Below are 27,834 nucleotides of genomic sequence, written 5' to 3'. Positions count from 1 at the left end.
TGCCCTGTCCCTGATGGAGGTTCCCGGGGAGGGAGTCCCCAGCTACGAGGGCTGGGGCAGCCAGCTCCTGCTCGGTGCCGGGCTGGGGCTCCGTGCTGCGCCCGGGGCTTCCCGCTACCGGCAGCGGGCACGGGGCAGGTCTGTGGCGGCTCGGGAGCCGGTACCGGGCACGGCGGCCGCCCGGGGAACGCAGAGCCCGGGCTCTGAGGCCCTTTCCCACGGACACCCGCGTCCACCCGGAGTGCGGGGAGGGGCCGGGGGGGCGGAGCCTCGTCCGCTGGCCGGGGCCGCCCCGTCGTGCCCACGTGCGCGCCGCCCGCCCCGGCGCCGGCGGGGTTAAGCGTCGCGGAGGGATCCCTCCCGGCAGCGTGCGCTGCGGCCCGCGCCGTCACACCCCCCGCCCCGCCGCAGCGCTCGCCGCGCCGCCGTCTCCCTCCGCCCGAGCCCCCGCCGCCAAGTAGTGCGCGCGCGGCGCCCCCCCGGGCGCGGCCCCCAGGGCTCAGCGCGGCGGCCCCGGCGGGGCGGGCGGCGCGCGGGGCGGGGCGCGGCGGGGGCGGGCGGCGGGACCTACTTTCCTCTGGAAATGGCCGCGCCGGGGAGCACCGTCCGCCCCGCGCCCCGAGGCCCGTCGGCGTAGGGCGGCCGCGGGGGTAAGAGCCGGGCGGGGGGCGGGTGGGGGGCGGCCCCGCCGGGGGTCCCGCTGCGCCCGGGCCCCGGCCCCGCGGCCCCGGAAGGGAGAAGGGCCCCGCGTTCGGCCCCAGGCCGCGCCGCCTCCGCCGGGCCGCGCCGCCGCCGCCGCCTCCCCCCCGGCCAGGCCTTTCCCCGGCAGCCGGGCCCGGAGCGCGGCCCCGCGCCTCCCTTTGTGTCCGGCCCCGGGAACGGGGCCGCCCGCCGCGCGGGGAGCCGCCGGGGCCCGGGCCGCCGCGCCGCCGCCTCAGCGCAGGTACGGCCGGGCCCGGCGCTCCGGGGCCCCGGTGCCGGTGCCCGCGTAGGCCGCGGCGGGCCGGGGCAGCGGGCCTGGCCGTCTTGGCCCCCCCGGAGGGCCCGTGGGCAGCGGGGAGGGGCGGGGGGAGCCGTGTAGGGGTACCGGGGCGGAGGAGGGGGGGGTGGGCTGCAGCCCCCCAGGGGGCGCGGGCAGGGCCGGCCGGGCTCCTCCACCGCCCCCCCCCGTCCCCGGTGCACGCCGGGGCCCTTCCGGGAAGGGCGCAGCAGCCGCGGGGGTCCCGAATCCCCCCCGGGACCCCCCGAGAGGCGGAGGGGGTTTGCTGGGGGAGGGTCGCTGCCCCACTCCCGTGCTGGGGCTGCACCGGGCCCGGCCGCGGGCTCTTGCCGCGCACCGCGCGGCGTCAGGGGGGGCCGGTGGGGTTTTGGGTGGCCGGGGGCTGTCGCAGCACCTCCCCATTCCCGGCGCTGTGGCCAGGGGGGGCTGTCGGAACACAGAGCTTTCCCTTCCCTCCCCCCGGACCCGTTGCCAGCTCCTTTCTCGCGCGTGGGTGCAGTAGGGCTGGGGTCTCCTTTGCTGATCCCCCCTCCTGCAGCCCTCAGACTCCCCCCGTGTTCTTGGGGTACATGTGCGGTGCTGGTGGGAGGGGGAGGTGAGAAGTTGGGGGCACAGTCCCCCTTCCTGTTTTACTCGTGGTGTTTGGGGGTGAATTCCCCTGCAGCTCTCCTGGGTGGGTTCTGCGCTGGGGGAAGCTGAGGCATGGGCACCCCAGTCCCACAACGGGAAGCACGAGGGGTCCCAGCCTTGCTGCAGGCACTGAGGGTGCTGCTGGGGAGTCCGAGTGGCTCCTTGGGGGTCCCGGGGTGCAGTAGAACAGAGGTCACTTGCCCGGGTTTAATTAAGGTCACGCAGTCCTGATCCTTGTGCTGTGGGGATGCGGCTGCCCTGGATACACTGGGCTGCACTGGAGCATTGCCATCCCCACCCCGAGTAGGGGTACCGGGAGGGGGCAGCAAGGAGCCACCCCCACCGTGGGGGTCTCACAGACCCCTGTGGAGCCGGGACCTGCCGCCTGCTCTCAGCACATGTGGAGGAGGGACCCTCCAAACTCCTCTTGGGGGAGAGCAGCCGGAGGGAGCTCCCGTGCCTCTGGGGTGGGGGGCGTTGGGGCCCCTCCAGGCCTGTGCTAATGGATCTCGGTCCCTCGCAGCCGGGGTCTCCCCGAGGGACGCCGGAGCACGATGGACGAGCAGAGGCCGCCCAGCGAGGAGAAGGAGGCAGACACGCCAGGTGAGCATGGGGCAGGGTCTGGGGGGACTGGCACCGTGCCCCCCATCCTTCCCCCATGGCTGATGGCTGCTCTCCCGGCAGCCGATGGGGCCGTGACCTCGGAGGAGATGGGCAGCGCAGAGGGGGACCCCCTGAAACCCCCTGAAGCTGCCTCCGTGGGGCCGGAGCCGGAGAGCAAGGACACGAAGGGACTTCCCCATGCTGGCAGGTGAGAGTGGGGTCACTTGTGCGTGGGTGTACTGATCTGGTGGGGGTCCCAGACGTCCCTGATGCCCACTGTCCTCCCCCCTCCCCACAGCACGCCAGCCCACCGCTGCGCCCTCTGCAACTGTGGGGACTGGAGCCCGCACGGGCAGCGGGAGCTGCAGCGCTTTGGGCCGGCGCCTGACTGGCCCGAGCGGCTGGCAGGGCACGAGCCCCCCGGGGAACCCGGGCAGCCCCCCCCAGGGCTGGAGCTGGAGCCGGAGGGCGATGACCTGGCGCAGATCGGCTTCTCAGAGCGGGTGACGCTGGCACAGCTCTTTGAGCCGACGGGTGAGTGTGGTCGCAGCACTGGGGTCCCTGTGCCTGCCCCGCTGAGTGTTCCCCCTCATTTTTGCCCCCCTGGCTGTCCCCCTCCTCACCCCTGTCGTCCCCTCTCCGCAGGGCACTGCTGGGTCCACCGCTGGTGCGCAGCCTGGGCCACTGGCGCAGGGCAGGAGGCGGCGGGTCCGGCCGCTGTGGTCAGAGCTGTTTTCTCAGGGATCTCACAGGTGAGGGGGTCCTGGGGGATGTGATGGGGGCTCAGCCAGGCCCTGGGCAGCATCTTTGACCCCTCTGGGCTCCTCTGTTCACAGAAATGTGAACACTGCCTGCGGACGGGGGCCACCATCCCATGCCGGGCGGGCGGCTGCTCCCGCCTCTACCACTTCCCCTGTGCCGCCGCCGCCGGCTGCTTCCAGTCCATGAAGACCCTGCGGCTCCTCTGTCCCGAGCACGTGGCCGAGGCCGTGCAGATGGGTGCGTGTCAGTGGGGGCCGGCAGCCCCCTCCCACCCCAGAGCGGGGGTCCTGGGCTGTCCCTGACGGCTGCCCCCTCTCTCCCCGCGCAGAGGACGCCCGGTGCTCGGTGTGCGATGGGCTGGGCGACCTGCACGACCTGGTTTTCTGCACCAGCTGCGGGCAGCACTACCACGGGGGCTGCCTGGACATCGCCCTCACGCCCCGCAAGCGCTCGGGCTGGCAGTGCCCTGAGTGCAAAGTGTGCCAAACCTGCAGGTGAGCCCGGGGCTGGGGGGACAGGGAGCGGGATGTGAGGGGGGAACACTCATCCCTCACCCTTGGCTTTGCCCCTTGCAGGCAGCCCGGTGAGGACTCCATGATGCTGGTCTGCGAGGCCTGTGACAAGGGCTATCACACCTTCTGCATGGAGCTGGCCATCGAGGGCCTCCCTGCTGGCTCCTGGAAGTGCAAGGTGCGTCCTGCTTTTGCTGAGCGTCCCTCTGCCTGTTTCCCCTCCTCTCCTCATCTGCCGCTGACGTGTCTCTGCCTCTCCCCCTGCCCAGAACTGCCGGGTGTGCTCAGACTGTGGCCAGCGCCTGGCAGGGCTCAGCCCCAGCTGCCAGCGGCCGCAGGGCTCCGCGGTGTGCCAGGGCTGCCAGCAGTGCCGCGACGCCGAGGAGCCCCGTGGGGCACCGGAGCCCCCCACGCAGACGTGAGTGGGGATGGGGGAGCTGGGCAGGGGATTGTCCCACAGCCCCAGGAAAGGGTGGGCTGAGCCCCCTTCCCCTCACCCGCCGCCCCCATCCAGGTCGGTGTCCCCCGGGCGCTGTGAGCTGACGGATGCGCCCGCTGAGCCGGAGCCTGTGCGGTGCGACAGAGAGACGCAGCCGGGGGGGGACCCTGAGGAGGGACCCCCGGGCGATGGCGGGTCTCCTCCTGGCGAGCCCCCCGCTGCAGAGGTGCCCCCCAGCGACGTGCTGCCTGATGAACTGCCCCTCGACGTGCAGCCCCCTTCTCTGGTGCAGCCTCCCGACGTGCAGCCCCCTCCTCTCGTGCAGCCCCCTCCTCTCGTACAGCCCCCTGATGAAGATCCCCCTCTTCTTGTGCAGCCCCCTGAGGAGCCCCCTCTTCTTGTGCAGCCCCTTGATATGCAACTCCTTGACGAGCCCCCTCTTCTCCTACAACCCCCTGAAGAGCCCCCTCTTCTCACAGAGTCCCCTGACATACAGCCACCTCCTCTCATGCAACCCACTGAGGATCCCCCTCCTCTCATGCAAGCCCCTGAGGAGCCTCCTCTTCTTGTGCAGCCCTCCGAGGAGCCCCCTCCTCTGATGCTGCCCCCTGACCACCCACCTCCCGATGAGCTGCCCCTCGAGAGAGCATCCCTTGATGAGCCGCCCCTTGACAGACCCTCCCTTGAGGAGCTGCCCCCCAGTCACCCACCCCTTGACGAGTCGCCTCTCACCATGCTGCCCCTTGATGAGCTGCCCCCCAGTAAATCACCGCTTGAGGAGTCACACCCTGATGAGCTACCCCTCGACAAACCATCCCCCGACGAGCTGCCCCCCACCCAGCTGCCCCCTGACAAGTCACCGTGCAACGAGCATCCCCCTGACGAGCCACCCCCCATCGAGCTGCCCCTCGATAAGCTGCCTCCCGAAGAACCTCTCTCTGAAGAGCTGCCCCCTGAAGAAGTTCCCCTCATTGAGCTGCCCCCTGAAGAAGCTCCCCCTGATGAGCTGCCCCCCAAAGAGCCTCCCCCCAGCGAGCTGCCTCCCGAGGAGGACCTGAGGCCATCAGGTAAGTGGGGGCCCTTTGATTCAGTTCCCTTTCCTTGCCTGTTGTCTGCCACGTGTGCTGGATCCCACCCCAGCGCTGGTCTGGTGTGACCCTTACCCTATTGATCCTGAGTTCATGCTTCGATTCCCCACTTTAGGGGTATGTGGGAGGCTGGGAGGGACTCTGGGCCAGTCCCAGGTAATACTTGTTGCTTCTCAGCCCCAGGCTGGGTGGCCAGGGGCTGGAGGGGACCTCTGTGCCCTGCTCACCTGTAGCTCTGTCCCACAGGTCTCCTCCCCGAGGTTGCCGTGTTGGAGGAAGCACCAGCCCTGGCCCTTGAGGTGCCCCTGGAAGAGGAGATGGAGCTGGAGCCTTTACAGCCCCCTGAGACGGAGCCCCCACCCCCAGCTCCTCCAGGTGGGTCTGGGGCCACTCTGGGGCTGAGGTGGGTGCCTCTGGGGGCTGCAATGTCACTGTCCCCTCCTTTCTTCCCCCAGATCTCTGTGCTGTCTCGCCAGCCCGCCCCCCAGACCCCTCCCCAGATGCCAAGGAGCACGTGGTGCCCGAACCAGCAGCCCCAGCCCTGCCCGAGCCCCCCAGCAGCCCCAGCACTGCCATGGACACTGAGCCCCCCAGCTCCCCACCGCCCCCCCTGGGCTCCCCCGCCTGCGCCCCAGCCCCCACCGAGCCCCCTGAGGATGAGGAGATGGACATGGCTGCTGGTGAGGGGGAGTCACCGGCCGGCCCCCCCAGCCATGGTCCCCACACCAGCCCAGCCCCAGAGCTGGGGCACTTCCCGGGCCTGCCCGAGGAGGAGGAAGAAGAGGAGGAAGAGGCACCGAGGCTGGAGCGGGAGGGCACCAGCGGCAGCTCCCCACCGCTGAGTGAGGAAGAGGTGCTGGAGGAAGGCCGTGCTGGCGGCGACCCCGAAGCCAAGGGGTCCCTCCTGCTCCTGGAGCCAGAGGAGCTGGGCCCCGAGACCCCCATGGAGGTGTGCGCTGCCGGGGAGAAGCTGCTGGGGCGTGGGGACGAGTCAGGCCCTGAGCCCCCCACCCTGCGCCCACGCCCCGACATCCTCAACGAGATCTCCAACCTGAGCCAGGGGGACACGAGCAGCAGCTTCCCCGGCTCGGAGCCGCTGCTGGGCTCCCCGGACCCCGAGGGGGCCGGCTCGCTGTCCCTGGAGCTGGGCCCAGCCTCGGCCGACGCCAGCCTGCAGAAGGAGGACGTGGCGTCGCTGCCGCTGGGCGCTGAGACCGACGACTCGCTGCTCTTCGAGCCCTCAGCCAAAGGGGACGGGGACAAGGGCCGGCGGCGCAGCTCCCCGGGGCGCTCCCGCGTCAAGCAGGTATTGGGGAGAGGGCAACCTACCCGTCCTGGTCTTGGGGAAGGGAGGGATGATACCCACCACCCTCCTGGGCTGCCCTGTAGGCGAGGGCCGAGGATGGGGGTGGGCTGGGGGGTGTGGTGGGGGTCCGGCCGGGCCCCTGGGTCGCTGTAACCGTCCTCTCTCCTTGTCCTTAGGGTCGCAGCAGCAGCTTCCCAGGCCGGCGGCGCCCCCGAGGTGGGTCCCACGGGGGCCGGGGCCGGGGCCGTGCACGCCTGAAGTCGACAACCTCATCCGTCGACACCTTGGCAGTAAGGCTGGTCTGAGGCTGAGATGGGGGGCTAAGCTGTTAGGTGGTAGGGCTGAGGGCTGAGCATCTTCTTTGTCCCTTCCCTCAACTGTCCCAGTCCCTTGGGGTAGGGTGGGCAGGGGTCCGGGCAGGGAGACGACTGCACAAGGCTGTGCTGTGGGTCTGGGAGTGTCACCTCCCAGGCGTAGGGCTGGTGCAGAGGGGCTGCTGGTGCAGAGGGGCTGCCTGGCAGCTAGGCAGGGGATCTGCTCCCCCAGACGTACTGTGCCCCCCTGGTTTGGCACCAGACTGTGGCTGGTGCCCTCCCTAAACCACCCAGAGAGTGGAGAGTCCTCTGTGCTGAGCTCCCAACTCTGTCCCCAGCTTGCCGACGTGGAGAGCTCACCCAGCAAGGAGGAGGATGAGGACGATGACGACACGATGCAGAACACGGTCGTCCTCTTCTCCAACACCGACAAGTTCGTGCTCATGCAGGTAACGGGGCGCTGAGGGACAGACAGAGGGACAGGACAGACGTTTGTGTCCCCCTCCCGGCTCTTCTCACGACCTCTCTCCTGCAGGACATGTGCGTGGTGTGCGGCAGCTTCGGGCGCGGGGCCGAGGGCCACCTCCTCGCCTGCTCCCAGTGCTCCCAGTGCTACCACCCCTACTGTGTCAACAGCAAGGTGAGGGGGATGGGGGTCCCTGGCCCTGCACCGGGTGGGCAGGATCGTGCCGTGGGGCCGCGCCATGTGTCCGTGGGGTTGTGTTGTGCCATGCCAAGCCTGGGAAGGGGGTGGCTGCAGCCACGGGCTCACGTGGCTTCTTCCCCACTGTGTCCCCAGATCACCAAGGTGATGCTTCTGAAGGGCTGGCGCTGTGTGGAGTGCATCGTGTGCGAGGTGTGCGGCAAAGCCTCCGACCCCTCGCGCCTCCTGCTCTGCGATGACTGCGACATCAGCTACCACACGTACTGCCTGGACCCCCCGCTGCAGACCGTGCCCAAGGGCGGCTGGAAGTGCAAGTGGTGAGTGAGGGGGGCACCACGGGAGCCCCGCTGGGGGAGGTCTGGGGGCTGCCACTGACTCCTGTCTGCCCCTCGCCCCGTCCCCAGGTGTGTGTGCTGCGTGCAGTGCGGGGCGGCTTCCCCTGGCTTCCACTGTGAGTGGCAGAACAACTACACGCACTGCGCGCCCTGCGCCAGCCTCGTCACCTGCCCCTTCTGCCGGGAGAAGTACGTGGAGGACGATCTGCTCATCCAGTGCCGGCACTGCGATCGGTGAGTGCCGCGGCACGGGGCCAAGGGGGTGGTGGTCCCAGTGCTCGGGCTGCTGCAGGGGGTGTGTGACGGGACCCCCTGCCCGCAGGTGGCTGCACGCGGCGTGCGACAGCCTCTTCACCGAGGAGGAGGTGGAACAGGCTGCAGACGAGGGCTTCGACTGCAGCGCCTGCCAGCCCTACGTGGTCAAGCCGGCCGGTGAGCAGCCTGGGGCGGGAGGAGCTGCTGGGGTTTGGGAGGGGATGTTTGGGGAACGGGGGGACTCACCTCATCTGCTGTTCCCCCTCTTAGTGCCTGTGGCTCCTTCAGACAGCGCCTCGGTCAAGGCCAAGGAGCCAGGTACATGTGTGTGGTGCTGGGATCGGCGCTGGGGACTCTCTGGGACTTGTTCCAGGCGCTGGCTGTGCACCCAACGATGAGTTTTGTCCCCAACGGTGGGTTCTGTCCCTGCAGAGCCCCAGTACTTCCGCTTCGAGGGCGTGTGGCTGACGGAGACGGGCATGGCCGTGCTGCGCAACCTCTCCCTGTCGCCTCTGCACAAGCGGCGGCAGCGCAAGGGCCGCCCGGGCACCCTGAACGGGGACGGGGGGCTGGAGGGGGGCGACCCCCTGGGCCCCGATGACAAGAAGGACGGGGACCTGGACGGCGACGAGCTGCTCAAAACCGAAGGTGTGTTTCTGCGGCGAGTGGGCTGCGGGGTGGGGGCACCAGGGGACCCCACTCACGCCTCCCGTGTGCCCCCCGTGCAGGGGGCATCGAGCATATGGAGTGTGAGATCAAGCTGGAGGCTCTGGCCAGTCCTGACCGTGACATCGTGGCTGACGTGGACTCGGGGAAGGGGCTGGAGGACCCCGAGGAGTGCAAGAAGAGGAAGCGCAAACCGTACCGGCCCGGTGAGCGTCACCCCCGTGGCCGTTTCCCCCTCCCCCAGTCCATCCATCCCCCCAGGCCCTGACTCCCCAGCTCCCTCTGCCCCACAGGCATTGGCGGGTTCATGGTGCGGCAGCGCAAGTCCCACACCCGCCTCAAGAAGGTCCCGGCGGCGCTGCCAGACGTGGGACGCGAGGGGCTGAGCACCGAGGGGCACACAGAGGATGGTAGGGCTGGGTGGCACCCCTCACCCTTCCCTGCCTGCTTGTATGCAGGAGCAGCCCTGCTCTGATTTTGGGGGCGGCATTAATGGGGGGTGGCTGTTGCAGGGCCTCCAGGTGACCTCCCGGCTGAGGGCAGCCTGGATCCGGGCTCTGTAGAAGGGGAGGAGAAGAAGAAGCGCCGGGGAAGGAAGAAGAGCAAGTTGGAGGACATGTTCCCCCCATACCTGCAGGTGGGGTGGATGGGGAGTGGGCATGGAGTGAGTGGAGACGGTGGGCGTGGATGACGGGCATCCCTGGTGGCGGTGCTGATGGCGGGGACCCCTGACAATGGTGCTGATGGCGGTTCCTCCTTTGCCAGGAGGCGTTTTTCGGCAAGGCGCTGATGGACCTGAGCCGGAAGGCGCTGCTGGCAGCTGGCGGGGTGGGGGACGGGGCCGCCCGCCCTTCCCTGGCACAGAGTGCCCCACGACCCAAGGGGGACCCCAGTCTGGCTGGTGCCCTGCAGGGTGCCCCCGCTGACAGGAGGGAGACCCCCACACACCCCCGAGGTGAGTGTGGCCTGGGCTGCGAGCCCCAAACCCTGGGCACTGTCCACGAGGGGGGTCATTGGGGTTTGGCAGGGGGTTGTGTGTTGCTGGAGGACCCTGAGGGCTGTGGGGGACACTGGGGGCTGCTTTTGGCACCCGGAGGGTGCTGGTGGAAGCTCCTGGGGGGGGCTGGGGAGGTCCCATCCACGCTGAGCTCTGGGGTCCCGCAGGGGACGACAGCACCGACGGCAGCGCCACCGCTCCCGACGACGATGGCAAAGACGATGGCAAAGCCGAGGAGCTGGGTGAGCCCTGCGACCCCGCTGTGCCCCCCACTCAGCCCGTGTCCTCTGGCCACGCAGCGTGAGGCGTGTCCACAGCCACGGGGGTCCCGATGGGAGTTTGGGGAGGGTCCTGACGGGGATCAGGGGGAGTCCCTCGGGGGATCCCTCGGGGGGGTCTCGCGGGGGCCGCTCTGCGCAGGGCGGGAAGCGCGCGCAACTCGCTGGTGCTGGCGGCCGTAGCGCGCCCCCGTGTGGCTCGGAGGTCTGCGCAGCACCCGTTGTACCATGGGGGGGCTGCCCCGTGCACGTCCGTGTTGGGCATCCCGGACCTTGGGCTGAGGGGGTCCCGGGGTGCTGAAGTAACCTACCGTCTCCCCTTTGCAGGGGCTGACGAGCTGAAGGATTCCCCAGACCCTGGTGACGCTGAGAAACCATCGACGCCGGGCGAGGGTGCGCTGAGCTCCGACCTCGACAAGATCCCCACGGAAGGTGAGACCCCCGCAGCCTCCTCACCAGCTGAAGGAGAGAGGTCTCGGCACCCCCGGGGCTTCTCCTGCGCTTCTTGCCAGCACGAGGCTCATGCCGCCCGCCGTGGCTCAGCTCCTCCCTTCCCGCCCGCAGAGCTGCCCAAGATGGAGAGCAAAGACGTGCAGCAGCTCTTCAAGGACGTACTGGGCTCAGCGGAGCGCGGGGAGCAGCCCCTGAACTGTGTGGCCGCGGGGATGGAGGCGGGGGGCGCAGGGCAGGACCCCGGCCGGGCGCAGCGGCCGTTCCTGCAGGGAGACCTGCAGCTGCCGGGGCAGGGTGAGCGCAGGCAGCGTGGCCCCATCCTGGGGTGGTGAGGGGCTGGGGACTGTGGTGGTGGGAGAAGGGCAGCGTTTGCCATCCGCCACGGGGAGGTCAACATGGGGTGTCCTTGTTGGGGCTGAGCAGTTTAAAGAGCTTGGGTTTCTGGGTCTGTCCCAGGGATGAGCAGGGAAAGCATTTAGGGGCATGTGGGTGGGAGAGCTTCTGGGCTCTCAGTAGGGGCAGGGAGCAGGTGGGAGCCCCAGCTCTGCCTCACCTGCAGTCCCTCTCCCTCCTCTTGCAGGGAGCATTTCCCTGAGCTCACTCTCCGGAGCCGTCTCCTTGGATTCGTACTCGGGCGTGTGCCAGTCCCCCTTCCTGGATAACAGGTACGTGGCCATTGGGCTGCTCTCTGCATCTCCCCCTTGTACTGGGGAACCCCTTTGCTCACACCCTGTGTGTCCCTGACTTTCTCCCTCACGCAGGGAGCGCAGCGGCTTCTTCAGCCCAGACCACTGCGAGCCCGAGAGCCCCTGGGCCAGCAGCTCGGCTGCCACCACCCCCTCGACGCCCACGACGCCCACAACGGAGGGCGAGGGCGATGGACTGTCCTACAACCAGCGCAGCCTGCAGCGCTGGGAGAAGGACGAGGAGCTGGGTGAGCTTTCCACCATCTCGCCCGTCCTCTACGCCAACATGAACTTCCCCAACCTCAAGCAGGATTATCCAGGTAGGGCTCTGGGGGGGCTGCAGCCGCTGCATTTGGGGTGAGGGCAGGGGGGGAGCTGGGTGCAGATACCTCTGGGCCCTGTTCAGGTGGGAGGTCTCGCTTGGCTGTGAGACTGGGCTTTCATTGCGGTGATGGGGGGTGGTCTCAGGGACCATCTCCCCAAGTGAAGTGTGGCAGTCACCTACTGAGGGCACTGGGGGGCTCGTCAGGCACGGGCTAACGTTGCATTTCTCCTCTCCATCTGCTGCTACCGGCCTCCCAGACTGGTCGAGCCGTTGCAAACAGATCATGAAGCTCTGGAGGAAGGTCCCTGCCACAGACAAAGCCCCTTATTTGGTGAGTGCTGGGGCATCGCTGTGGGGGGGTCTCGGGGCGCCGGGGGCTGCAAGTCAGCTGGCTTCGTGTTTTTGTTAGCAAAAGGCCAAAGATAACCGGGCGGCTCATCGCATCAACAAGGTGCAGAAGGTACGTGCTGGGGCGGGGAGGTGCCCGGCGGCCCCGGCCCAGCCCTGGGGCAGGTGATGTGCCCCCCCCGCCATCCCCGTAGCCCCTTCCCCAGCCCTGATGGTTGGGCTCTCTCTGCAGCAGGCCGAGAGCCAGATCAACAAGCAGACCAAAGGGGAGGGACTGCGCAAGCCCGAGAGGCCCTCGCTGCACCTGCGGATCCCGGTGCCGCCGGGGGCTCAGCCCGTCTACATCAGCAGCCCCCCTGCCGCCGGAGACGCTTTCCTGAAGCCCCCGGTGGGCTCCGGAGCGGGGCCGGAGTCTCCCAGCGAGCTCTTCCCCAAGCTTCCCCCCCAGTCCCCTGCCCAAGTGCCTTCGCACGATCCCTTCGGCGCGGCGCCCGCCTACGCGCTGGAGCCCCGCTTCCCCTCGCCCCTGGGCCAGAGCCCCACGGCGGCCGCTGCCTTCCAGCCCTTCCCTGGCCAGCCCCAGCCCCTCGCTGGCCCCCGTGCTCTCCCTGGCTCCCAGCCCTCCGACTTCCACCCCACCCCCCCCGGCACCCCCCGGCACCAGCCCAGCACCCCAGACCCTTTCCTGAAGCCCCGGTGCCCCTCCTTGGACAACCTCTCAGTGCCAGGGAGCCCCGGGGCACGGCCCCCCGAGGCCCTGCTCTCTCCCCTGCCTTTTGGGGAGCAGAAGAAAGGCTTAGAGGTGAAGAAGGAGGAAGGGGGGAGCCTGGGGGTCTGCTCACCCGGCTACCCCTCGGCCATGGGCTACGGGGAGTCTCCAGGGGGCCCCCACCTCTCTGCCACGGAGCTGAAGGCGGCCGACGTCTTCAAAGCCCCCCTGACCCCACGGGTCTCTCAGGTAGAGCCGCAGAGCCCGGGGTTGGGGCACCGGCCCCCCGACCCCCATCCCCTGGCCCCCTCGCCCCCCGGCCACCCCGACCTCTACCGCCAGTCACCCTACCCGGACCCCTACTCGCAGCCCCCGCTGACGCCGCGGCCGCAGCCCCCCGAGGGCTGCTGCTCCCTCCCGCCCCGCTCCCTTCCCTCGGAGCCCTTCTCCCGCGTCCCAGCCAGCCCCCAGTCCCAGTCCAGTTCCCAGTCTCCCCTCACCCCCCGCCCGCTCTCCAACGAAGCCTTCTGCCAGTCCCCCGTCACCCCTCGCTTCCAGTCCCCGGACCCCTACTCGCAGCCGCCCTCCCGGCCCCAGTCCCGGGACCCCTTCACCCCCCTGCACAAGCCGCCCCGGCCGCAGATGCTGGAGCCAGGGTTCAAGTCGGTGCCACTGTCGCACAGCCCGGCGGCCGGCGGGGGCGCCGGGGACCCCCACGCCAAGGCGTCGGCCGGCCAGCAGCCCCCCTTCGCCCGCTCGCCCGGTGCCAGCGTCTTCCCAGGCGGGGGGCAGCCGCCTGCCGTGCGCTTCACCTTCCCCCCGGCCGTCTCAGAGCCACTCAAGGGCTCCCCATCCCACCAGCCCCACGGGATCAACAGCCATTACGTCCCCGGCAAGCCCCAGAGCTCGGGCTACTCCTCGTCCCCTGGTTTCCACCAGGCCGGCAGCCCGCTGGCGCCAGGCGCTGCCGTGGCTGCTGACACCTACAGCCTCTCGCCCCTGCGGCCGCCCTCGGTGCTGCCGCAGCAGCCCCCGGCCGCCCCCCAGCCCCAGGACACCCCCGTCGCCTTCCTGCCCCGGCCTGCGCTGGGGCCGTCGGCCGACAAGAGGGATGAGGTGGCCACGGGGCTGTCGGGACTCCCGAACCGGGACCTGGCGGAGCTGCCGGGCAGCCAGGACGGGGCCCTGGGCACCATGAGCCAGTCGGAGCTGGAGAAGCAGCGGCAGGTGAGGGCTCGGGCCGTGTCTGGGCTTGGAAGGAGATGGGAGGGAGGAACTCGGAGCTCTGTGGGCACTGGTGGGGTTTGGGAGCCCGACTGCCTGTGGCTGCTTTCCCAGAGTTGTGGAGGGGGCACATGGTGGGGTTGTGGGTGGGTTTGGCCACAGAGGGGTCGTGGGACGTGCTGGTGTGCTCACGTCTCGGCTCCCGCAGCGCCAGCGGCTGCGTGAGCTGCTCATCCGGCAGCAGATCCAGCGCAACAGCCTGCGGCAGGAGAAGGAAAGCGCAGCCGCGGCCGCCGCGGCGCCGCCAGCGGGATGGGCCCCTGAGGCCGGCAGCCAGCCCTTCGACGTGGGCCGGGGCATGGCCACCTACCAGCCAGCACAGGTAGGGGGGCTCGGGGAACGGCTGGAAAAGGGAAGGCTGCCGGGGAAGCTCCACACCAGTGCCTAGAGTCAGGAGGAGGAGGATGGGACAACACTTTGTGCTGTAGTGTCCAGTGTCTGGAGAAGGGATGAGGGACATCAGCTGGAACACAAACAGTTCCACTTAAGGGGAAGCTTCTTTGGTGTGGGGCTGAGGGAGACCTGGCCCAGGCTGCCCAGGGAGGGTGTGGAGGCTCCTTGGGAGGTTCCCAACCCCACCTGGGCACGTTCCTATGCCCCCTGAGCCAGGGGAACCTGCTTGAGCATGGAGTTAGGCTGGAGCAGCTCTGCAGGGCCCTTCCAGCCTCCACCATCAGGGATTCTGCGGTGACACTGTGTCCTTCTCTCCCCTTACAGGACAAGAGTCTCCTGGGGACGCTGGCCCCCGGCGCCGGGAAGCTGCCAGGCTCGGTCATGGTGCAGGCGGCGTTCGCGCAGGACGAGCGTCTGTCCCGGCCCCCACCAGCGGCCACCCCATCCGCCCTGGACATCAACGGGAGGTGAGTGCCGGGGCAGCACCGTGGGCTTCCCCACAGCGGCGCATCCCCCCGGCTCCTGCTTGTGGAGGAATAGGGTGATCATCGGGGTTTTGCTGGGGGCTGAGGGGGTCGAGACCCTCGGGCTCTGGTGTGTGATGGGACCATGGCAAGGCCGAGCCGGTCCCGACACCGCGGTGTCTTACAGGGCAGCGGTGGGGCCCCCCCAGGGCTTCTACCCCCGCGGGGTGTTCCCGACGCCGTCCCCGCAGCAGCACCTGTGGCAGCAGCAGCAGCAGCAGGCAGCAGCCGCATCCCTGCGCCTGCCCGTCGCCTCCCGCTTCGCCCCCCCGGCTGCCGGCACCCCCGTGGGCAACTTGAGCACCCCCTTGGGCAACTTGAGCACCCCCGTGGGCAACGTGGGCACCCCCATGGGCAACCTGGGCACCCGCTTGCCCGCACCTGCTGAAACGGTGCCGGCGTCCCCCGCGGCCCTGGGAGCCCCTTTTATCGAGCTGCGGCACAACGTGCAGAAGGGACCTGGGGGAGTCGTGGGCTCCCCCTTCGCCCCACAGGCGCCCCGGCCCCGCTTCTTCCTGCCCGGGGAGGAGGGCAGCCCCCAGCCCCTCTGTGCCCCCGTCATGCCCATGCAGGCGCTCCCGGCCCCGGCACTGCAGCCCCCGAAGCTGCCGCTGCCGCCGGCGTCCCCACAGGGAGCCGAGATGAGCAACAGCCACCACCCGGCTCACACCAAAGCGGCCGCCGCGGCGCTGCCCAGCCCCGGCCTGGAGCTGCAGCACGGCCCCCCGCGCCCGCTGCCCCCCGGCTCTGCCCTGCGCCCCGAGGGGCACAAGGACGGCCCCGCGCCCGACCCCCCAACGGCCCCGGCCCCGGGGAAGAGCCACCTGAGCCTGGAGGCAGCGCGTCTGCCCTGCGAGGTGCCCGTGGAGCCCGACTTGGACGACGACTTCGGCTCCCACAAAGACCTGGAAGACGACGACGATTTGGCCAACCTGAGCCTGGATCCGGACGTGGCGAAAGAGGACGACGACCTGGACAACCTGGACAGCCTGGAGACCGCGGATCCTCACCTGGACGACCTGCTGAACGGCGACGAGTTCGACCTGCTGGCGTACACCGACCCCGAGCTGGACACGGGCGACAAGAAGGACATCTTCAACGAGCACCTGCGCCTCGTCGAGTCGGCCAACGAGAAGGCCGAGCGCGAAGCTCAGCTCAAGACGGAGCCGCTGGGGCCCGGCACGCAGCTCCCAGAGCCCGGGGACGGCAAAGACGTGGCCCCGTCCGCGGAGGACCAGGAGCTGCCCAAGGACGGGCTGGAGCCCGCGGCGGGCGCCGTGCCGGCGGCAGACCCGGCTCTGAAGGTGCAGGGCCTGGAGGCCAAGGCGAGCTCGCTGCCCACCGACGTCAAGCCCAAGCTGGAGGACGGCTGCCTCAAGACCTCTCCGTGCCAGTTCACGGCCGGTGGCCCCGAGCGGCTCCCGGCGCCCGTCAAGGCGGAGGCTCTGCAGGGTGCGGATAAGATCTCTGCCTCGCTGGGGCTGAGCCTCAAAGCCGGACAGACCCTCCTGGGCCCCGCGCCCGGCCCCGCTCGCCTCGGCCTGACTCACTTCCCTGCCAGCGGCCACGCTGCCGTCCCCGTGCCCGAGAAGGACCCCTATGGCGGGCCCGGCCGCGGGCTGGCCCCTGCCCAGCTGGGCAGCCAGAGCAACCCCTTGCTGGAGAAGTTCGAGCTGGACGGCGGAGCCCTGGGCCTGGGCAGCACCCGGCACTCGCCGGCCGACGACCTGGACAAGATGGAGAGCTCGCTCGTGGCCAGCGAGCTGCCTCTGCTCATCGAGGACCTGCTGGAGCACGAGAAGAAGGAGCTGCAGAAGAAGCAGCAGATGTCTGCCCACCTGCCCCGGGGTACCCCCCACCTTCCTGCCCCGGGACACCCCATGCTGCACGCGGCCGGGCAGCCCCCCGAGGGGCAGAGCCCCCGCCTGGGCGCCCCGCAGCCCCCCCTCCAGCTGGGGCTGGTGGCCAGGCCGCCGCTGATGCCGCCGCAGCCCCCCCGGCTCGGCACGCCCCAGCAGGGCCCGGCGCTGACCCCCCACATGGGCATGGCCCCCGGGCAGCCCCACGTGCTGGCAGCCCCCCACGGTGTGCAGGTGGCCCTGGCGCAGCCGCAGCAGAGCCAGCAGCAGGTGCTGGTGCAGAAGCCGATGGCCGGGGTGCAGCCGCCCGCCCTGGGCCTGAAGCCCCCCCAGCTCGTCATGCAGCAGCAGTTGGCCAACAGCTTCTTCCCAGACACAGGTAGGGACTGCGGGGGGGTGTTTTGGGGAGGGAGGTACGTGGGGTCCTTCTGGGTAGGGCAGTGCAGGGATGAACGTGCTGCAGAACCCGCCACCGGCTTTCTCTTGGTAGACTTGGACAAGTTTGCTGCTGAAGACATCATGGACCCCATCGCCAAGGCCAAGATGGTGGCACTGAAAGGCATCAAGAAGGTGATGGCTCAGGGCAGCATCGGGGTGGCCCCAGGCATGAACAGGTAAAGGGCAGGGTGGGCAGCAGGGCGTGGGGCGGGCAGGGGGCCTGGGCTCCTGCTCATCTGCTTGTCTGTGTGTCCCCACAAAGGCAACAGGTTTCCCTCCTGGCTCAGCGGCTCTCGGGGGGCCCCGCGGTCTCCGAGATGCAGAATCACTTGCTGGCAGGGAGCGGGCAGGTGAGTGAGGGGCCAAGGGGTCCCCTGGGGCTGCCAGGGTGGTGCTCAGGACCCCCCAACCTGCAGCCGCTTTGGCTGGTGGGCTTGGGGTTCCCTGGGGCGATGGGGGCTGTGGAGAGGGGTTAACACAGCACCTCCCTGACCCCCTGCCCTGTGTGCCAGGAGCGGAGCGGCGCAGACCCGGCCCAGGCTCGCCCCAACCCACCCACCTTCGCCCAGGGCGTCATCAGTGAGTACCAACGCGGCGGGGTCGGCCCGTCCTGCCCCCGCAGCCGGGGCCGGGCGCGTCCCCGCTCACCACGGCCCCCTCCCTGTGTCCCGCAGACGAGGCCGACCAGCGGCAGTACGAGGAGTGGCTGTTCCACACGCAGCAGCTGCTGCAGATGCAGCTGAAGGTGCTGGAGGAGCAGATCGGGGCGCACCGCAAGTCGCGCAAAGCGCTCTGCGCCAAGCAGCGCACGGCCAAGAAAGCCGGGCGCGAGTTCCCAGAGGCCGACGCCGAGAAGCTGAAGCTGGTGACGGAGCAGCAGAGCAAAATCCAGAAGCAGCTGGACCAGGTAGGGCCCGGCTGCGGGTCCCGGCTGCGGGTGGGCACCCGTGGGCATCCCCCCGTCCCTGGTGCGAGTCCTGATGCGCTGCCGTGTCCCCGGCAGGTGAGGAAGCAGCAGAAGGAGCACACGAACCTCATGGCCGAGTACCGCAACAAGCAGCAGCAGCACCAGCACCAGGCCTCGGCCGTCATGGCCCTGAGCCCCTCGCAGAGCCCGCGGCTCATGTCCAAGCTCCCCGGGCAGCTGCTGTCGACACACGGCGTCCAGCAGCCCGCAGGGGCCGTGGTAGGCACGCAGGGCCTGGGCCAGCAGCCGGGGCAGCCCGGGGGGCTGCGCCTGCAACAGGGGGGCATGTCAATGGCCACTGTGCAGCAGGGGCTGCCCTTCATGGGCCAGCAAGCCGTGGGCAATGCCCCTGTGCCCGGCACCTCCAACGCCTTCTTCAGCGGGAACCCCGCTCTGCGCGGGCTGGGCGCCGATAGCCGGCTGATGCAGGAGAGGCAGCTCCAGAGGATGCAGCTGGCCCAGAAACTGCAGCAGCAGAACATGCTGGGACAAGTGTCGCTGCAGCAGCAGCAGCAGCAGCCAGGCGTGATGGGACAGACGTCGATGCAGCAGCAGGCCATGATGGGACAGGCGTCGATGCAGCAGCCGGGAGTCATGGCACAACCATCAATGCAGCAGCAGGGTGTGATGGGACAGGCATCCATGCAGCAGGCAGGGGTGATGGCACAGGCATCCATGCAGCAACAGGGTGTCATGGGACAGGCATCCATGCAGCAACAGGGTGTCATGGGACAGGCTCCGATGCAGCCGCAGGGAATCATGGCGCAGACGGCCCTGCAGCAGCCGGGGATCATGGGCCAAACGTCGCTGCAGCAGCCCGGGATGATGGCACAGACATCGCTGCAGCAGCCTGGGATGATGGCACAAGCACCCATGCAGCAGCCAGGCGTGATGGGACAAGCATCCATGCAGCAACCTGGTATGATGGCACAGACATCGATGCAGCAGCCTGGCGTGCTGGGACAGGGCTCGATGCAGCCTGCGGCCATGGTGGGGCAACCCGGCCTCCTGGGGCAGCAGCCACTGGCCCCAACGCCTCAACCTGGCGCCGTGGGACAGCCCATGGTGCCAAAACAGCCAGGGCTGATGAGCAGCCCCCAGAACCTGCTGGTGCAGCAGCTCTCGCCGCAGCAGCAGCCACCAGGATTGCCGGGACATGTGCAGGCACCGCCGGGGCTGCAGCACCAGACGGTGCTGGGCCACCCACAGCCCCAGCGCCAGGTCCTCCTGGCCCCTCACCAGCAGCGGGTGCTGGGCTCGCCGCAGCTGCCGCCGCAGGTGCCGGGGATGCTGAGCCACCGCCTCGTGCTGTCACAGCAGCTGGGGCAGTCGCGGGCGCTGCTGGCCCCGCAGCAGCAGCAGCAGCAGCAGAACTCGGCCCAGCCGGGCCTCCTGGGGCTGGGCCAGGGGCAGCCCTCGATCCAGCACTTTCCGCAGCATGGGACGGTGGGCCAGGCCCCCTCTGTGCTGCACCTGAGTCAGGGAATGCAGCCGGCCCCGGCGGTCCTGGCTGCCAAGGACCAGCCCGCGGGGGCGGACGGCGGCTCCCTGCCCGCCGAGGGCAGCGAGAGCGGGGGGCAGCTGCACGGGGGCCCCCAGGAGCCGCAGGGAGCCCTCAACCCCCCGGGGCTGGGTGGCCCGGAGCCCCCAGCCCCCAAGCACCAGGCTGAGCTGGGGCAGGGCCAGCAGCTCCTCTTGGGCTCCCCGCAGCCGGGAGTCCTGGGCTCGCAGCCGGCGCTGCGGGCGGCCCCCGTGCAGCCGGGCAGCCTGCTCGCCCCGCCACCGAGCCCCGCGGCCCCCCAGCAGCACGGGGACGCAGCCACGGCGGCTGAGCCGGCACTGGGCTGCGGGATGGGCCAGGCGCAGCCGGCCAAGGCACCAACGGGCTCGCTGCAGGGCCAGCCCCAGCCCCCACGGCTCCAGAGCCCCGGGCAGCACAAAGCGGGGCCGACGCCAGGCACGGCCGCGCTCCCCCCGGGGCTCTTGGGGCAAGTGCCGGGGCCCACGATGAGCCAGATCCGGGCGCAGCTTCAGGGGGTCCTGGCCAAGAACCCGCAGCTGCGGCACCTGACGCCGCAGCAGCAGCAGCAGCTCCAGGCCCTCCTGGTGCAGCGGCACCAGCAGAGCCTCCTGCAGCAGAGCCAGGCCCTGCGGCCCCCTGGCCCCTTCCCCGGGCAGGCCCCGGACTACGGCGCCGCAGCCCCCACGACCCGCCAGCCCCCCCGCCCGCTGAGACCCGTGTTCCAGCCACGGCCAGGTACCCCGGCGGAGGCACAGAGCGGTTTCGTTGCCGAGCAGGGGCGAGCGGTGCTGGGGCAGCCCCCTCAGCAGCCCCCCCAGCAGCCCCTGGCAGAGCTGGTGCAGGCAGCCCTGGCTGCCCGTGGCCCCCAGCCCGGCCTCGTCCGGCTGCCCACGCCACCGGCCCCTTCTCCCCTGGGCTGCGCGTCCCAGCACCTTGCAAGCCCCGAGCAGGGCCCCCAAGAGCCAAAGAAGAACCCGCCGGGGGTCCTGAGCTCGGCTCCCAGCCCTGCGGCACCGGCAGAGCAGGGACTGACACCCGCAGCCAGCGGCGCTGTCCCTGACCCGGCACACAGCCCCTGGGACCCCGCCACAGACCCTGCCGAGCCCCACATCAACGGGGCTGTGCCAGAGGGGCCCCCCGGCGCTGGTGACCCCCCCCAGGTGCTGGTGAAGCAGGAGCCGAAGGAGGAAGCGTTGGTGGCACAGTGCGAGCTGGATGGAGACGAGGCGGCGAAGCCGGAGGCCAACGGGGACACTGGGGGCAGCCAAGGCAACAGCGTCCTGGCCTTGGGCAGCCGCTCCGAGACCGGGCACCTGCTGCTGCAGAAGCTGCTGCGGACCAAGAACGTGCAGCTCTCGGCGCAGAGCCCGGGAGAGCTCAATGGGCACGTGGAGAGCCGCAGCACCGGGATGGAGCCGCGGCCGCAGCCGGTGCTGCTGGGCAGGGAGGTGAGCGGGGTGTCGGGGCAGGACGTGGGGGTGACGGCCCCAGGACCACGCTCGCCACGGCCACTGCCCCCCTTTTCCTTCCCCAGGACCCCTCTGTGGCCAGGAAGCCAGCGGCCACCAAGCCCAAGCGCGTGCAGAAGGGCAACGAGCGGGTGCCGGCGTCGCGCAAGAAGCTGCGGAAGGACGAGGGGCTGCGACCCGGCGAGGCTCTAATGAAGCAGCTGAAGCAGGTATGTCCATGGGCCAGCGGTACGACCGGGTCATGGGGGGCCGCCCTCAGTCCCCTCCTCACCACTACATCCCCAGGAGCTGTCGCTGCTGCCGCTGACGGAGCCGACCATCACGGCCAACTTCAGCCTGTTTGCGCCCTTCGGCAGCAGCCCCATCAACGGCAAGAGCCAGCTGCGCGGCGCCTTCGGCAGCGCCGTGCTCGACAGCGTGCCCGACTACTACTCCCAGCTGCTCACCAAGGTGAGGCAGAGCCGTGCCCTCTTCCCTGCCCTTGTCTGGGTGTCCTGGGCCCTGCTCACCTCCCCGTTTTCCCCCTCAGAACAACCTTAGCAACCCACCCACGCCGCCCTCCTCGCTGCCCCCCACGCCCCCCCCCTCCGTGCAGCAGAAGATGGTGAATGGCGTCACGGCCCCTGAAGAGATGGGGGAGCAGCCCAAGGACACCGACCCAGCCCGTGAGCCCCACGGACAGAAAGGTGAGTGTGGCTGATGTGGAGCGGCATTGAGTCGCTGCTGCTGCCTGTGCCTCCTCCCCGTGACCCCCGTCCCATCCCCACGCAGACACACCAGCCGTGGAAGTGAAGAGCCTGGACCTGCTGGCGGCTCTGCCCACCCCTCCCCACAACCAGACCGAGGATGTCAGGTGAGCCACCAGCCCCACGACCCCCTCCACGGGCCACCCGAGCCCCCGCAGCCCGTGACACCCCCTTCCTCACAGGATGGAGAGCGACGACGAGAGCGACTCCCCCGACAGCATCGTCCCTGCCTCGTCCCCTGAGAGCGTTCTGGGCGAGGAGCTGCTGCGCTTCCCCCTGCTCAGTGAGGCCAAGCCGGAGCTGGAGGAGCGAGTGCTGTCCCCCATCATCCCTATCATCCCCCGCGCCAGTATCCCAGGTGGGCTGAGGGGGTCTCACAGAGCAGGGCAGGGGGGCTGCAGTGTGTGTGGACTGAGCAGGAGCGAGTCAGTGGAGTCTGTAGATCAGACAGGAAGGGGTTGGTGGGGCGTATGGACTGGGTGGGAGGAGGTCCATGAAGTAGAGGAACCAGGCAGGGGTGAAGAAGGGCAAGAAGGGGGTCTGCAAGGCAGGTAAATAAGCAGGAAGGGGTCTGTGCAGCATATGGACAGGGCAGGAGCAGAGTGCCTGGGCTGGAGGGCTTGTAGGGATGGGGAGGGACAGGAGAATCGGTCTCTGGGGTCTACTGTGGGCAGCAGAGCCTTGAGCCTGGCCCCATGTGTCAGTGCTGGCCCGTTCCTGGGGCTTTCCCCAGGGTTCCCAGTCAGTGCTGGGTGTTGTGTCTCTGTCCCCACACGAGGGGATGGGTTCCCAGCAGTGTTCCTGCAGGGATTGGGGGCTGATGGGTGGCTGTTGGCGAGGCTGGGTCTGTGTGGCTCTGATCCCAATCTCCCCACTCCAGCGTTCCCCGACACGAAGCCCTACGAGGCCGCGGAGCCCTTCGGGGTCCCCCCTGGGAAGGTGGGGACAGCAGGGCTGGGCGCCCCGTGGGACAAGGGCAAGAGCAGCGAGGTCTCGGTCATGCTGACGGTGTCTGCGGCGGCTGCCAAGGTGAGCGTGGGGACAGGTCCCGGCGCTGCCCCGGCGCTGTGGCAGCCGGGGCCCGTGACCCAGCCCGTCCTCCTCTCGCTCAGAACCTCAACGGGGTGATGGTGGCCATGGCCGAGCTGCTGAGCGTGAAGATCCCCAGCTCCTACGAGGTGCTGTTCCCAGATGGCCCCGTGCGAGCCGCCATGGTCGAGGCCAAGAAGGTGGAGACGGACGTGGCCGGTGAGCGCCCGCTCCGTCCCCGCTGCCCCCGCGCTGGGACCCCCGCGCTGGGCTCACGCCGTCTCTCTCGCAGGGGTGCTCGGGGGCAAGGAGAAGGCGGCGCTGGCCGGGAAGGGGCCGGACGGCAGCTCCGAGTGGCTGAAGCAGTTCGATGCAGTGCTGCCAGGATACAGCCTCAAGGGCGAGCTGGACCTCCTGACACTGCTCAGACAGGTCAGCGGGGCACTAGGGTCCCTGAGAGGGGTCTCGGGGTACCTGTAGGGCTGTGGCTGTGTGAGGGTGCAGGACAGGGGGGGCTTTCTGCACAGTTCTGGGCTGCCCAGCTGTAGAGAGACAGGCAACTGCTGGATGAGGCCAGCACGGGGCTACCAAGATGCTGAGGGGGCTGCAGAGTCTCTGTGAGGTGGAAAAAGGCTGCAGGACCCGGCACGTTCCTGTGTCCCTGATCGAGGGGAAGCTGTTATGCAGCGGGTTGGGCTGGATGAGCTCTGCAGGACCCTTCCCACCCCCAGCATTTGGAGATTCTGTGATTGAGGACCCAGTGTGACCATGTAGAGATTCGGGAAGTGTTCCTCCAGATCCCTCTGTGGTTGTAGGGTGGCACACGGGGGTTCTTGAGAGGCCAGGGACCCTCCTGGAGAGGTGCAAAGTCTCCCAGGGCTGCGTGGAAAGGGTTGGGGTGCGGTGGGGTCCCTGCAGGGGATGCACCAGGCAGGGTGAGGGTCCCCATCCCTGGCACACATCCCCCTCCCCGTGCTGCAGGAGAGCCCCGCGCCCGAGAAGACCCTTCACCACTGCTACATCAACAACGTCTCCAACCTGGACGTGCGGCAGCTCTCAGTCCTGCCCCAGGAGCCCTCCCCACCGCTGTCCCCCTCCGTCCCCTCCCCATCCAGCCCCGCCGAGGCTGCCAGAGTCCCCGACCCCGAGGCAGCCCCGGAGGCGGCCCCGGCCCCGCTCTCTCCCGTCCCACCCGCCCCCTCGCCGGCCCCACAGGAGGAGGGGGCCACAGCCCCCAACTCGCCGCCGCGCTTCAAGCCGCGCTCGCGGCCGCCGGAGGACGGGGACGAGGCGCGGCCACGGCTGAAGAAGTGGAAGGGGGTGCGTTGGAAACGGCTGCGGTTCCTCGTCACCATCCAGAAAGGAGGAGCCAAGCGGGACGATGACAAGGAGATCGCGGAGTTCATCGACAAGCTGGGCACCACCCTGCGCCCCGAGAAGGTGCCGCGGGACCTGCGCAAGTGCTGCTTCTGCCACGAGGAGGGCGACGGGGCCACGGACGGGCCGGCCCGGCTGCTCAACCTCGACCTGGACCTCTGGGTCCACCTGAACTGCGCCCTGTGGTCCACGGAGGTGTACGAGACGCAGGGGGGGGCCCTGATCAACGTGGAGGTGGCTCTGCACCGCGGGCTGCTCACCAAGTGCTCCCTGTGCCAGAAAACCGGCGCCACCAACAGCTGCAACCGCATCCGCTGCCCCAGCGTCTACCACTTCGCCTGCGCCATCCGCGCCAAGTGCATGTTCTTCAAGGACAAGACCATGCTGTGCCCGCTGCACAAGCTGAAGGGCCCCTGCGAGCAGGAGCTCAGCAGCTTCACCGTGTTCCGCCGCGTGTACATCGAGCGGGACGAGGTGAAGCAGATCGCCAGCATCATCCAGCGCGGGGAGCGGCTGCACATGTTCCGCGTGGGCGGGTTGGTCTTCCACGCCATCGGGCAGCTGCTGCCGCACCAGATGGCCGATTTCCACAGCGTCACGGCGCTCTACCCCGTGGGCTACGAGGCCACGCGCATCTACTGGAGCCTGCGGACCAACAACCGCCGCTGCTGCTACCGCTGCACCATCTGCGAGAACAACGGCCGCCCCGAGTTCGTCGTGCAGGTCATCGAGCAGGGCCTGGAGGATCTGGTCTTCTCTGACTCCTCGCCGCAAGGTAAGGCCACGGCTGAGCCACGGGGCGGTGAGAGGCGCCGGGGTGGCTCATTCCCCGGCTCCAACCCTCCCTCCCTTCGCTTGGCAGCCGTCTGGAATCGCATCATCGAGCCGGTGGCGATGATGAGGAAGGAAGCCGACATGCTGCGGCTCTTCCCCGAGTACCTGAAGGGTGAGGAGCTCTTCGGCCTCACGGTGCACGCGGTGCTGCGCATCGCCGAGTCGGTAGGTCCCGCAGGCCTGGGGAGGGGGTTGTTTTCTCAGCCTCTCTGGGAAGGGGAGCAGTGGCCCCTCTGGTGCTGCCCCTCGGCCCACAGCCCCTCTGCTCCCCCTCGGCAGCTGCCCGGTGTCGAGAGCTGCCAGAACTACCTGTTCCGCTACGGCCGGCACCCGCTGATGGAGCTGCCGCTGATGATCAACCCCACGGGCTGCGCCCGCTCCGAGCCCAAGATCCTCACCCACTACAAGCGGTGAGCAGGGCTGGGATCCACTGGGAGAGCTGGGACATGCTGGGATTGCTGGGATCCACCAGGAGAGATGAGATCCACAAGGAGAGTGGGGATATACCGGGAGGGCTGGAATCCACAGGGAGAGTTGTAATTCCTGGGATCCATGGGGAGAGCCGGGATCCCTGGGGATCCCCTGTCTCTTACCCCCTCTCACCCTGCCAGGCCCCACACCCTGAACAGCACAAGCATGTCCAAGGCCTATCAGAGCACGTTCACGGGCGAGACCAACACGCCCTACAGCAAACAGTTCGTGCACTCCAAGTCCTCCCAGTACCGGCGCCTGAAGACCGAGTGGAAGAACAACGTGTACCTGGCGCGGTCCCGCATCCAGGGGCTGGGGCTCTACGCGGCCAAGGACATCGAGAAGCACACGATGGTCATCGAGTACATCGGCACCATCATCCGCAACGAGGTGGCCAACCGGCGGGAGAAGATCTACGAGGAGCAGGTGGGGGATGTGGGGGGCTCGGGGAGGATGTGAGGGGCTCGGGGAGGATGTGGGGGGCTCGGGGGGGATGTGGGGGGCTCAGTGCAGCCACAGACACCCTTTTCTCCCGCCAGAACCGCGGCATCTACATGTTCCGCATCAACAACGAGCACGTCATTGACGCCACGCTGACGGGGGGCCCGGCCAGGTGAGCGTTGGGGTGATGGAGGGAAGGGGGGCTTTGGGGTGGTGGGACCCTCCTGAGAGGGAGCAGCAGCTCTGTGCCTGTCCCGCTGACCCCTGCCCCTCTCTGCCCTCCCCGCTCAGGTACATCAACCACTCGTGTGCCCCGAACTGCGTGGCCGAAGTCGTGACCTTCGACAAGGAGGACAAGATCATCATCATCTCCAGCCGGCGCATCCCCAAGGGGGAGGAGGTCAGAGGGGGCCGTGGGCGCGGGGAGGGGGCCGTGGGCAGCCGGGGGGAGCAGCTCCGGGTAACTCCTCCCTTCCCACCCCCCCACCCCAGCTCACCTACGACTACCAGTTCGACTTCGAGGACGATCAGCACAAGATCCCCTGCCACTGTGGAGCCTGGAACTGCCGAAAGTGGATGAACTAGCTGGGAGAAGGGGCTGGGGGGGGCCGCAGCCCCCCACGTGGGAGACGGCGCCGAGCCCCGCCGGGGCCGCGGGAGGTGCCGGGCCGGCGGCCGGGGCGCGGACGGAGCCCCGCGGGACACGCACGGACGGACGAACCGGCAACTCAGGGTTTTTCTTTGCTTCGTCCTGCGAGGAACTCGGAGGGGGGAAGGTGCGGGGGTCCGGCGAGACCCCCCCCACCACCTCCACCCCCCCACAAGCGCCGGGGGAGCCCCGGGGGGGAGCAGCAGCGCGGAGCCGCAGCGAGTTTGGAGCCGCCCTGGATTCGATTCGATTCAGTTTTATCGTTTATTGTTGGTTTTTTCCCTCCGTTTTATTTTTCCCCCTTTTTTTGTTTTGTTTTTCCTTTGGGGTTTTTTGTTTTAGTTTTGTTTTTGGGATTTTTTTTTTAGAAACAAAACTAATCCTCTGTGCTCGCTACTTACCAAGGTAACACAGACTCCTTGAGCTCGACAATCCGGGCTCTGCCCCGCCCCGCGGGGCGGCCAGAGCTCGCTCGGTTCCTTTGATCTCTTTCTGTTTGTGCGTGTGGACGAGACCCCGGAGCGCGGCGGCGCGGGACCCCGGCAGACACAAGGAGCATCTGCACCCAAACCTACCTCATTTTAAGTGTTAGATTTTTTGCTTTTCTGGGGTTTTTTTTTTTTTGTTCTTTGAGGGGTTTTTTTTCCCTTTGGTTTTTTTTTGGGGGGAGGGGTTATTTTGGGGGGTTTTGTTTGGTTTTTGTTTTGTTGTTTTTAAATGTGAGACCCCACTGACCCCACCTAGGCACAGCCTCCCCTCCGCGGGGGAACGGGGTCTTCCCCCTCTCCCGTGGGCTGTGGAGGACGTGGGCCCACCCCCCAATCCCCCCTCCTCTGGCCGTGGCTGCAGGGGGTCTCTGGGACGAGGGGGGCACAGGGGGGGTCCCTGCCCTCGTCCCCCTCCCCCAGTGGGAGGTCTCAGCCATGCAACGTGCCAAGGTGTGAGGTGGGGATGGGAGGGGGCTGGAGCCGTGCCCCCAGCACAGGGGGGTTGCTGGTGGGGCCAGGTGGGGGTCCCTCCTCACCCGCAGCCCCCCGATGTTGGGGCACCGGGCGGGGGGAGGTTATTTATCTATTTATACCTTATATTGTATATACTAGACGGGGGGGGAGGGGGACTCTTTGTGCTCTGCTGGGCTGAGATTTGGGGTGCGGGGGCAAGGGGGGGGGGGCCGTGGCATTTTTAAACCCAACCTCCGAGGGTGAAAGGTTGGGGGGGGGATGTTCTGGAGCCTCCTGCCAGGCAGGGGCGGCCTCGGAGAGTGAAGCAGCAAGTGGGCATTACACCCCGGCCCTCCCTCCCCGCCCCCCCCCACCGGCTGCAGCCCCCTCGGGGCTTCACCTGCCCCTCCTCCGAACCCTGGGGGGAAGCCCCTCGGGGTGGGGGCACAGAGCTGGGATCTCTTAACGCACAAAGGCACGGTGCAGGGGGACCCTCCTGTCCCCGGGGGAGGGGGAGGGT

The 27,834-nt window shown here is 69.0% G+C and overlaps 1 protein-coding gene across 3 annotated transcripts; it reads left to right on the top strand.

Annotated features, from left to right (window-relative positions):
• Positions 1–567: 567 nt before the first annotated feature.
• Positions 568–26,633, top strand: KMT2D (lysine methyltransferase 2D). Of its 3 annotated transcripts, XM_062015732.1 has the most exons (55): positions 568–650; positions 2,154–2,233; positions 2,315–2,441; positions 2,532–2,767; positions 2,879–2,985; positions 3,070–3,232; positions 3,324–3,489; positions 3,571–3,685; positions 3,777–3,925; positions 4,022–5,013; positions 5,281–5,409; positions 5,490–6,340; positions 6,517–6,630; positions 6,993–7,103; positions 7,190–7,294; positions 7,454–7,635; positions 7,723–7,887; positions 7,976–8,085; positions 8,179–8,226; positions 8,341–8,556; positions 8,637–8,780; positions 8,868–8,984; positions 9,087–9,211; positions 9,340–9,529; positions 9,739–9,813; positions 10,177–10,281; positions 10,414–10,596; positions 10,883–10,967; positions 11,064–11,308; positions 11,571–11,644; positions 11,723–11,773; positions 11,894–13,597; positions 13,803–13,976; positions 14,372–14,514; positions 14,699–16,809; positions 16,921–17,044; positions 17,131–17,218; positions 17,381–17,447; positions 17,543–17,775; positions 17,872–20,805; positions 20,892–21,035; positions 21,112–21,276; positions 21,356–21,512; positions 21,598–21,679; positions 21,755–21,930; positions 22,453–22,601; positions 22,685–22,820; positions 22,894–23,033; positions 23,583–24,753; positions 24,841–24,977; positions 25,092–25,222; positions 25,424–25,709; positions 25,823–25,896; positions 26,016–26,124; positions 26,217–26,633. In XM_062015732.1, the coding sequence occupies exons 2-55, from the start codon at positions 2,185–2,187 to the stop codon at positions 26,307–26,309; spliced, it is 16,257 nt and encodes a 5,418-aa protein (XP_061871716.1). In that variant the 5' UTR covers positions 568–650; positions 2,154–2,184; the 3' UTR covers positions 26,310–26,633. The 3 variants fall into 3 exon arrangements, with proteins under 3 accessions (XP_061871716.1, XP_061871718.1, XP_061871717.1); XM_062015734.1 differs by lacking the exon at positions 10,414–10,596; XM_062015733.1 differs by lacking the exon at positions 11,723–11,773.
• The last annotated feature ends 1,201 nt before the right edge of the window (positions 26,634–27,834 follow it).

The sequence above is a fragment of the Colius striatus genome, chromosome 26 (genome assembly GCF_028858725.1).
Source record: "Colius striatus isolate bColStr4 chromosome 26, bColStr4.1.hap1, whole genome shotgun sequence".
Lineage (NCBI taxonomy): Eukaryota > Metazoa > Chordata > Aves > Coliiformes > Coliidae > Colius > Colius striatus.
The sequence above is the reverse complement of the archived record's forward strand: the minus strand, read 5'-3'. Positions and strand labels throughout refer to the sequence as shown.